The 11,351-nt window shown below is 38.9% G+C and overlaps 1 protein-coding gene across 5 annotated transcripts in view; it reads left to right on the top strand.

Annotated features, from left to right (window-relative positions):
- Nucleotides 1-10,736, top strand: part of TMEM241 (transmembrane protein 241) — a 54,776-nt gene extending 44,040 nt beyond the window's left edge. For 2 of the 5 annotated variants that reach the window (XM_053987119.1, XM_053987110.1), the window contains exons 14-15: nt 6,925-6,989; nt 10,018-10,736. In XM_053987119.1, coding sequence (XP_053843094.1) covers nt 6,925-6,989; nt 10,018-10,078 — 126 coding nt within the window. In that variant the 3' untranslated portion in view covers nt 10,079-10,736. Of the gene's footprint in view, nt 1-6,924; nt 6,990-7,547; nt 7,572-7,600; nt 7,682-10,017 lie in introns of those variants that run through there. The other 3 variants (XM_053987101.1, XM_053987093.1, XM_053987126.1) reach the window with 2 other exon arrangements.
- The last annotated feature ends 615 nt before the right edge of the window (nt 10,737-11,351 follow it).

Raw genomic sequence — 11,351 nt, 5'->3', positions numbered from 1 at the left:
GAGGAGACTTTAAAGGAGAGTTGGTCGGAGCAATTTTGCCTGACTTTGCTGTATCGTTTTTAACCAGAGATTGACCTTGGTATTGTAAAAATGATTTGTGAAGAGCCTTTGAGCTTCTAAAGATTTCATGGAAATCTTTGTCATTGCAATAAGCAGTATAATTGAAAGCTTCCAGGGAAGTTTTTTTCCTGTAGTAGATCATCCCCAAAGCTGATCTAAAATAAAATAAAATAGCAAATGCTACTTTAATTTTGGTCTGTTTCTGTATGCAGGATTCATTCAGATGCTTAATTCTGTTCACAATGGAGGACATCTGTGTAGAGTATTTGCAGCTGTTAACAGTGCTTTATTTTGTTTGATCACCATAGGAAAAAAATAGGGTTTTTTTCTACACACTTTGTTTGTATTTGTTTTTTCCCTGCCCTAATTGCCAGCAATCCAGTCAGACTTGACATTAGTTCTAGTCCCATCCCCTCTTTCTTGTGAGGGAGGGTATGTACCATGTTTGTCATATTTAGCAGGGGTTTTTGCTGCCAACTCATTGCAGATTTCCAGTGACATTACCAGCCTTGCACCATCAGTGAGCTTACAGGTGCTCCTTGGTTGCCTCTCCTTAAACATTGCTGACTTTCTGCAGCTTGAAACCTCACAATCAGTACCTGCTCTGTAAAAATCTCTCAAGTTTGGGTTATTTTAAAAAAGACTTGTCAGTATATGCTGGACCACTTCAGTTGGGGTTTGGACACCGGAGATCCCAGTCCCTCAGTGTTCTTCCATGTATTTGTCTGTCCCAGTCAATGCCTTGATCTGCTGATTCAGCTGGTTCTGTAGCTGCTGGATGTCTGTGAATGAAAGTGTTCTTGCTATGGTGCAGAGAATTTACTCATCTGGTAATGTTTCATTGTCTTAAATTTGTATGAAGGAAAGTAGAGGAGAGCTAGATGGAAATGGTTCGTAGACTACCTGAGATGGAAAATGTATGTAAAAAAAAGAGAAATTGTATTAAAAGCTTAGAAAATTCATGTGAATCAATGAATACAGAGGATGGCATTAAAATGTTAGTTGTTCTTTTTTTCTATTCTGAAGATTTTGGGGTTTTTTGGACATATTTCCATTCCTGGCATGGAAACATTTTGTATGCTCATGTAACATATACTTACTCTGAAGTAAACATATATACAAAAGAGATATAACTCTGAAATCTGTGAAATTATTTCAGTGCCTCTACCTCAAGAAAAAAAAATTATGTGTTGGTACTGATGTTTGCCTGCTGTAATTTTTATCTTTTTGGTAATACTGGATTATCTTGATGTACCTGTTTTCAGTGGCACTAACAATGATCCATTTCCCTGGCGATTTTTGATGATTATCTTAGCAGCTGGTTAAACCATGCAGAAGAGTGACAGAACAAACATTATGTCTATAAAAAGTTTGATATTACTTTAATTCCGACAGTTGAATGAAAACAAAGGTTATGTACATCAGAATCTTTTTCCTGATGTTTTGAGAAGATGACCCCGATGGTAAATAGAATGATTTATTTTGAACAGTGAGTGAACTTGATGAGCTGTTTCAAAACACTCTCTTTGGAAAAAATACGCGTCTTTGTAAGGACAGAAGTTTTGGCAGTTTGGGGAAGTGAAGTTACAAGGATTGGCTCTGTGTACACAAACTAAAGAAAACTTTTGTAAAGTATTCTGTGTTCACAGTGAAAACGATGACATTTAACTTCTTTGCAGTTTAAAAGTTTCAGAGAAAACATAGTTTTATATGGAATGTACAAGTAGAGTGGTAATATTAACAAATCACGACTATGTCAGGACTAAATCCCCATCTTTCCATTCCAGATAGAAAGATTAAATCAGAATCTAAATTTTGAAAATGTCCTCATCTGTGTTCTTGGCTATATAAACAATATCTTCCTGAACAACTCAGAAATGCTAAATATTCAAAATCTACAGCCAGCTTCTGCAGCCTGAAATCTTTCTCTGAAGTGATTGTGAAGTCAGGGCTGAAGGAGATCCATGATAGCTTGGTTAAGAATGACACTTTTATCTGGCCTGTGATGTTTGGTTTGAACTGATCGAAATTGGGCACTCCAGAGTCTGTGGTATAACCACAGCTGGTCAGTGGAGAACTCAAGGCAGCAAAGAATGCAGACTTCCACATTCCTCTATCTCCCAGGATCCAAATTTGTGCATTGCCAAGGACCAGGACCCCTTAGGATGCCATCTCCTGTCTTCAAGCCACATGTCAGACTTATCAGAGTTTTCTGATGTTGTATGTTCAAGAAAAACATCTAAGAGGGAAGCTGTTATCTTACCTGTTCTTAAGGTCTACAGCAAGAAATTCTCCAGACTTTATTTTTTATTTTGTTATCTGTAAACTAAATTAATCTCTTGTTCTAAAATAAATTCAATTTCCCGTCCTGTTTTCTTGAAACAACACTTATGAGACAAATTTTACTTTCTCTTTGGAATTTTTTTCATATCTGACCATAAAGTGATAGGGAGAAAGGAGGAAATCATTCACATAATGAGTTGTGCAGTGGTCTGTCTGTCAAAGTTCCTTGGGAACCCTTTAAAGCTAGTGGCAATTGTGCCTCCCTCCACTCAGGAATCAATAAAGCAGATTTAGAAAAAGCGGCCGCATCGGAGCACATTTTTTCCTATGCCTACTTTTTTCCTGTGCAGATGTGATTTTAGGTGCTGAATTTATCCCTGCTGTGCAAAAGGTTCTTCCACACATTGGGATATTTCTGTGTCATGGATCTTAGTCTGTTACCCAGCATTTCAACGATGCCATTCTTTTTCTAGTTGCCACTAATTCAGCCTGGTAAGGGGCAAACTCTAGAGCTCTGGAATTGAATTAATTTCTTTTGATCCCGAGGTTGAGTGCTGTGTTATCCGTGATAGGAGCTTATTAAATGTAAATGGCAATGTAAGCAATGTGTGGAATGTTTTATGGCACCTGAGCCTGTCTCTGGTTCCCAGAATAATGGGGACACCTGAAGTTTTCACCTTTTATGTGGGCACCTGAATTTGGCAATCTCCTGTAACCAATAAGTTTGAAATCTCTAACTGACTGAGTTGCTGTTTGTTTTTTCTCCTGGTTCCTGTTCAGCCCTTGTACAAGAGTATTTATGTGAAGAATACTGGAGTGTTTATGTGTTTTGTTGCCTGACTATTCAGGCCCAATCTCTTGTGTGGAGGGGATCAGCCCACTCCCCTCAGACTTAATCCCAGATAAGTATCCACTACAAGGATACACTTATTTCCTGCAATGCTGATACACATTGTAAAGAACTAGAACTGGTTTTGGTTGAGGTACAAAGCACAGTTTGAGATGCCAAGATTTTTGGTTATTTTTTAAATTACTTGTGAATAACTCAGTGATTTGAACTACAGAAATAGCTGGAATCAAGACAAATAGGTGTTAATAAACTGTTCCTTTAAAATGGGTCTTATTTTTGCAGTACAATGGAATGACAGAATAAACTTAGACTGATTTATTTTAAGTAACAATCTTGAAGGGAAGTTGTTTTGTTTTGTTTTGTTTTTTCATGCAAGGAAGGGTTTGAAATGATTTCTTAGGAAAAATCTCAGCTCACATGGAAATGTTTTGTTAAGTTATGCTACGCTTAAATTTTTTTCCTAATTGTCGAAAGCTGTGTCAGAATTTTGTAAGAAAATTTCCGGGTATGAATGTTTTTAAAGTAGCTTTCATAATACTGTCTGATCACAGTTCCTTTAAAAGTAGGCAGAGTCCATGCAACTGTTCCTCTTGTCAAAATAGTTGGTGTTCAACCATCCAGCCTGTATAATTTGATAGAATTAGTGACCGTATGTCAAAATCTTGGGGAGCTTTGTTCAAAATAGGCATATTATAGCTAATTATAATTTTCTTTTCCACCTCTTAGTTTCACAGATTCAGCATCAAAATATATTTGGAAATCATTAACTTTAGTTTGCCCTTTAACTTGCTTTCTTTTGTCTTGAAAGCTCATTCCTTTTACTAAAGTATCTAAATGCCTAGGAGGACAACTGTGACCTTTAAAGTGAAGAAAGAAAGATTACTGCACTTAGCTTGTTGTGAATTTATTTTGTTGGTTTTTCTTTTTTTTTTTTTTTTTAAAGGCCATTCAGAACATCAGTGTGGGTGGGGTTTTTTTCAAACTAAATGTGCACTTAAAACACTTCAGATAATACTGAAATGTACTTAAAGGAAAATTACCTTCTCTACTGTGTCCCTAGGATTTAGGTTCTTCCCTTGGAACAAATTACATTGTTAGCTTCTCTGAAAACTTGTTTTTCATTTTAAAACGTGTTCTTCTTTTAGATAAATCATCAAAGGTAGACATTTTAGCAATGTCTTTGCCTTTTGGTTTGTTTGTGATTTGTTTTTTGTTTCCTTACACACACTTCATGCGCTCTTCCGACCCACATTTTGTTTGTCTTTGGCACTGAGAGACTCTTACATAATTTCTCAAAAATACAACAGTGTTCAGCTATAATAGTCCAAAAGGCTACAGCCTGCATTTTTGCAGAGGTTTGGGATGATCACAGTAGAATGGTGTATTGTTTCTGATAGGGCCTGTTTTTGGAGGTTTCTTGAATGCCTGTTTCTCTGCCCTTGGCTTCTTCTCAAGTTTCTAATAAACAGGGCTCAACAAGGGAGTGGGTGACACAACTTTAACTTGTACCACTTCTCAAACACAGCACTTCAGCTTCTTTGAGGAGGTGAGCTTAAGGAAAAGAACGCTCTGTGCGTACCACAGCTGCCATCCTTTGTTAGTTTCTGTTTACATGGTCGGTAATAAGTATTGTATATTTTTATGTAATAATTTAGCATTAACCTAAAATAAGCTCAGTACAGTTAATTCCACAAGCATTCACACCAGAGTAAATGAGAAATGGCTCTTTGTAGGTCAGTGCATCTGCTGCACTCTTTGTTAGGGGAGATCCCAGCCCTCTAGAACAAGATGCAAACTATTTTAGAGCACTGGTTTTGAACTAATGGCTATTCAGCCTCACAGCTGGTTTTTAGGTAAAGTGCATGAAAGATTCAGCTCCTGAATAGTTAACTTCCACTGTTTAGAGTAGGTGTCAGCTCTCTCTGGCTGCAAATGAGACAGGCCACTGAATGTGCACAGTTGTAATATGATCTTGAGTTTTGAAGCATAACTCTCTGTTTGTGACTTGTCTCTGTCCTCTGTCAGTCTCTTTTGGGTGTACATGTTAAGTTGTATGTTTGCTTACATATATAGATACAAGGCAATAGATGTAGATACGTATCTTTGATTTTCCCTAGCAGTAGGAGCTCACTTTTTCTGTTGGCTTAGACCTATACAGCATTGCCTGTGCTGTACACTGCTGTGGCTGACAGTGTGAAAACACTGAAGTCAGATGAAGTTTGTATCAGGAGGTGTGTCTGTGGTTGGTACCAGCAATCTGGTTGCTGGGCAGGGATGGAGTGGGCCTGCAGTCCTGTGTTACCCTGTCTGGATCAAGTCCATCTCCTGCCTCATTCCTCTGACAGGGGCCTGGGCTACAGGCACATGGAGAACAGTCATGGTGAGTTATGGTAATATCTAGGAAGAAAAAAGCCATCTGCATGCCTGAATCTCCCTAAAGTACAAAACATCCCCAAAGAGGCCAGAGGAGACACTCCTTGTGTAGTCCCCACTGAACACCTTTGCTCCTGTGCCATTGCATGGTCTCACTGCTGCATTTAGATTGTTGTCCCCTCTCCACCTAACTCATAGAGTGGGACTGGAGAGAGGATGCACAACCTTCTCTTCTTCACCTGCCACTCCTGCATGTGATCCTGCACTGATTACACTCCAGGCAGATTCAGAGCCTGCCTTTTAAAATGTGGCCATAACAATTGTAGCAGGCATTGACTAACACACTGTTAGTCCAAGCTCTGGTGCACAGAATCTACTCTGAAATGGCATTTGCTTCCCCACTGCACATGTAGTAATGCTTTAACAAGTAATAGATTACAGAATGAAGTTTCTGCTGTCTCCCCTGGGAGTCAAGTAGGCAAACAATGATTAGGAAATCTTAGCTGATAATTGTTTAAATGTTTTGTTTCTTAATTTCATCTTTTTCCTTGGGCAATTTTGTATTAACCTAAATAGTTCCTTTCATTCCTCAGTGCTTGTGTTTCCCAAGTTTTTGTAAACCACTACCAAGTCTTCCTTTCCCACAGGCATTGCTTATCCTAACTGTTGACTGAAAATCAATCCCCCCATCTAATGACTCTGTCACTGTTCTTTGAACTCTTTCCATTTTACATTATCCATCTGGCAGCAAAACATCCAAAACTGCACGCAGGCTGCAGATGTGGTGGCTCCGTAGCTGCTGAGGCAGGGATCTGTTACAAACCATTGTACATCAGGATCTAGCTGTTTCTGGGATCAGTACTTGGAAAGCATAGCCATTTGTCTCTAGTTTCTCTGCCCAGGACACCTGGGGGTAATGAGAGACTTGTAACATAAACCTACTGAAGTTGTGTTGTTTTTCTTAACCCTGTACCCTGTTAATTTTTGTTTTGTTTTTATACACCTACAAACACATTTCAAGTTCTCGTTCTCCTCAGAAATATAAGGCTTTCCAAACCTGGGATCTGACTGCTCTCCCCAGTCTGCTGTCAACAAGTAAAAGCCAGCAGGCTTCTAGGCCAGGCCTGCTGGGATATGTGAGAAGGTTCCCTGCTCTGGTTCCCTGCCCTGCCTCTGCTGTGTCCTGGATTCTGTCTGAGTCAAAATCGAATTGTGATGTGTGACTATCGTACTATCTTCAACTAAAAGAAGAAGATACGACTGCACACATGGAAATTGAATTTCAGCAAAAATATTTTAGTTTTCATTTGTGATATCACAAGTTCACAAAGTGTTTTTCCTTCTTTTCAATTTAACAGGTTATCACAGCTAGCTTATCACCGTTCTTCTTTGTCATGACTGCCAATGTACTAACCATTTCTTGGTAAGTGCCTACATGAGCTTTTTATTTAACAGTAAAGATGAATTTTCACACAGTGCTTCATGTGGAAATATTTTTAAGTGTCAAGTTCTATTGCTGTCAGTATTATTTTGCATGTAAGGAGAACCAGGTGTGCAATGATGGATGCAGTACAGTTCAGCAGAAGAGTGTTTCTTCTGCCTCTGTGGGAGAACATGGACATTTTGGACATTAAGCCTCACCACAATTCACTCAGCACATTTTACAGTGAGCCAGATGGATCCAATAGGCAAATAAATGACCCATTCAAAGTCATGCTGCAATTTGGTGGTGGAACTGGAAGTAAAACACAGAAGTCAAGGTTTGCTGACAGCATCTTTTTAACCAAGAGGGTGCATTCAAGTTTCCCTAACACACTGTGCACTGTGAATGCATAAAATTAAACTGGAGAAAAATAATGATGATAAACTTTTTCCAGAGCTGTATCTGGATTTTGTAATGTGTGGCCACACAGTACAAATCTCCAATTCAGACTGGCCCCATTTACTTATGTGTTAATATGGATTACTATCTGTATTTTAGGTATGTGTAGTCTCAAATACTGAAGTAAGTTGTGCATTTTTTTTTGGCTCTAGGAAATACATGCTGCCTGTGCATGTCAGAGACTTAACCAATGTCAAAGCACCTACAAAGCACTCCTAGTCTAGGCCATTAACTTGCTGCTCTTCACCATGTTTTGCATGTGCTTGTGCAGGTCTGTCACATGTGTGCTAGAGGCAGACTTTGATATACATCTGTATTCACTGACATGTGCACTAAAGATAAATGTGTCCCTTTATTAATGTGTACCTTTGTTAATGTGAGCACACGGACCCATAGAGTTGCACACATGCCACCTGCCCTGTATGGACTGAAACTTCTATAAATTATGAACACATCTGTATGCTTAAAAGAAAATTTGCTTTAGCCCTTGGACCACTGTTACACTTTGATTGTCATAATTAAAAAAGAAAACAATTTTTTTTTTTTTTTTTTAAATTTTAATTTTGTTAGTGCTTGTGCATTGGCAGTGCCTTGACTTAGCAGCAAAGCTCTGGAAATAGTTTGTTGGATGATAGCAGCTGCAAAGTACTCATGAGAACATTAATCACTGAGGATTTTAGTGCTGCTCCAGTGTGGTCATGGACAATATCATATGTTCATTTTTGAACTATGGGCAAGTGCAGTTAGCTGTCACCCCACTATAAACAGAAGCTGGAGGGTTTGCCACATGGGAAAATGAAGGTAAAATCAAGGGCTGGCATTTAGCCGTGCTTTTTGCTCTGCTTCATCTTGAAGATACAACAGTGGTTTCCATTTGCCTAGTAATTTGGGCTGCATGGGCATGTGGATCCCAAGATTTCAAATCCTTCAGAAAGGGATTCTTCTTCTCTGATGTAAGACATATGATATTAAATAACAGCTCTGGTACAGGCATCTTTTTACAGAACAAGGCTGGGCAGTTTATTATCTTTTGTACATAATTGCCAGTCTCATTTTTGAAATGGTATGTCAGAGACAGATTTAATCTCTGTTAAAAATTTAGAAAACAACACAACTATAGAAACAGGAAAAAATTTCTAAGGTCTTCTGTATGTAGTGTTTTGTTTTGTTTTTTTTTCCTTTAGGACAAAGTGTATATTATCCAACCATAGATTCCAAAGGAATAAATGCATAGTGTTTATAACTGGAGCTGAAATAAGATATGGGGGTTAACCCTCTCCAGAAAAAAAACACTCAGAAGTTGTTACCAACTGCAGGTGGCCAGACTCAGTGGTTTAGATCCTTTTTGAAAAGCTTGCAGCCCTTGCAGTCTTTTGCTCCTTGTTGGTAATTCCACACCAAAGCTATTCTGTCTTCCCAGTGGACGTCACAGACTGTCTGTAGCACCTACTTTCCAGGGCTTTTTACTGTGTAATTGTAGGATGTTGTGCTGTTGTTATACAATATTTTTTTCCTCTCAGGAACAAGGGCAATTATGTGGTTTTAAAAAAGCTCACCAAAGCTAAGATTTAAGTGAATGTAATGCTATTAGACCAAAGAGCCTTCAGCTTTACATGCTTTTTTTTTTTTCCAAGGAAAAAAAAAAAAAAAGTACTCTTAGAAATGAACTTAACAGAAGTTTGTTTTGTTTATAAAGTTCAGTAAGGAGCTTTTCTGTTTCATAAGCTAATTAAGCCATGGGGCTAAGATGAAAGGTCAGTACACTTAGCTTTTCACTGTTCTAAAAGGGGAGAAGAGTCGGCATCTTACCATATTCCTGTCAGCTGTGAGAGATAACAGAGGACACTTGGGGATTATTAACTATTGCATGCATTGAGTGGGTTGATAGCAAATTTAAGTGAAGGTTTTTGTAAAACCATTCATCCTGACTTGGAGCCCTGCTCCTAGGCTGACTCTTGGGGAGCAGCCTTAGTGCCACGGCTGTGCTGTGAGCAGCACAGGAAAGAAGTTCTTGGGCACATGTGCCTTTTTGGCTGGGGCAGCTCCTTTCACCTCACCAAGAGAGGCAAACACAGCAATTTCTACTGGCCTCACTATGCCAATGGGATCACCCCAATATGAAAATGTTTTCCCAGATTTCACCTTGTCCACAAAACCTAGGCTTTACATCTCCTCCTGATGTTGTGAACTGGAAAGTTTTCAGGACAGAACACAAACAGAAGTTGCAAGAGGGAAGCAATGTGCTAATAAGGTTCAAACTCTCTTTCCTTCCTTCCCTATTCTTGCAGGTGTAGGGGTGTGCAGCTATTCTTGTAACTAGGGGCAACCTTCTCCATTTAGATTCCTGTCTTTGCATTTTGACTGAATAGCACCAGCCCAAAACCACAGGAAAGGTAGTTTCTGATGAGATCATTTAAATAAGATATTTTGGGTTTCAGCATTTTCTTAGCAAGGCAAAGGAAAAAAATCACCTGGGTTACTGTCTCTAGGTTGGAATATGTTTAGATGTTTTTTGTATCAAGTAGAAAGACTTACATGATGCTAAATTTGTGATATACTTTGTTTACAGCCTTGTGATCGGTGGAGTTGGAGAAGCATTGCTTGTTTACACTGAAAGGACAGGCACATAAAGAGGAACCAGATCTCACCAGCTGGAAAAGAGCTGACTTGCAGCCTAGAGACACTATCATGAAAAAAAGCAGCAGCAGGAATGAAGAAGTGCAACCAAACATGAGGAAAGGGATCTTTTTTTTTTTTTTTTTTTTTTTTTTTTTTTTTTTTTTTTAATTAAGAAAAGAACCTATGCTATTAATAGTGCTGGTTAGTGCTGGTAAGGGAGCAGCATAGTTGGCAAAGATGGTAACGAGCCTTTGCCTCAAAGCACAAGACCAACTATATCAGAGTGATGTGGTAAATAAAAAACTGCACTGTATCATGCTGATGGCTCTGTGTGAGCACCACTCAGTAGCAGCTTCTTACACAGGGAGCTAAACTCAGGAAAAGCAGCATTCCCCACGGGATGCCCCCGGTGTTCTTTTTTTTTTTTTTTGTTTGAAGCAGACAGCAGGTCATACCAAACAATGTATAAATTCAGGATCTGGAAGGATGGATTTTGCCTCCAACTGTTCTGTAAGCAGCAAGCTGCCACACACAGATCTCTAGTCATGTTGTCTGAACTGGCACAGGGACTGAGGCCAAAGGGCTTGTGGACATAATCCCCTTCTGGAACTGTGGCGGTTTGACAGTCTTTCAGAAAGGGAAAATCAGCAATAAATCTCAATATCTGTAGTGATTCTCTTTGTGAATTTTTTTCTCTCCCATTCGCTGAGATTTCTCTTGAACTCTGCCAATTTTTGTCAGCTGGAGGGGGTGGAGGAACACGTACTGTTCCCAGCAGTGGTTTGTCTCTTAAATTATTGCAAGAGGAAACAAAGAACATGAACCTTGAATGAATGGAAAGGAAATTAATCTTGAGGGTTCTTAAAGTAATTTCACTTCTGGTTGCTTAATGGCTGTTAGAAATTAGTCTTGATGTATTAGAGCCTGCAATCAATGTGAAAGTAATATTAAATGATGAGTTTATATTGTGGGAAAGGTCTACATGGTAAAAGGAACTTGAGAACACATCTTCAATGAGGAAAGGGACTTGTCTCACTTGATGTTAGATATGTAAAGTGTAGTCCCTTAATCTAAGTTGACCAAGTTTCCTTCATGGTCAATGGAAAGAGGGTTGCCCTCACAGAGATGATCCTTCTTGAATAGATTGCTGTGTTAGGAAGTGCATATTTCTCTGTAGATACAAACTGGCTAGCTAGTCTAGACAAGACAAGTGGTTTCTACAGAGTTACAGTTACCGGAGGCTTCAATCTAACAATTTCAACCAGATGGGCTTGAAAATATGGC

This window comes from Vidua macroura, chromosome 1 (assembly GCF_024509145.1).
Source record: "Vidua macroura isolate BioBank_ID:100142 chromosome 1, ASM2450914v1, whole genome shotgun sequence".
NCBI classification, from domain to species: Eukaryota; Metazoa; Chordata; class Aves; order Passeriformes; family Viduidae; genus Vidua; species Vidua macroura.
Note: the sequence above shows the minus strand (reverse complement) of the source record. Positions and strands in the feature narration are given on the sequence as shown.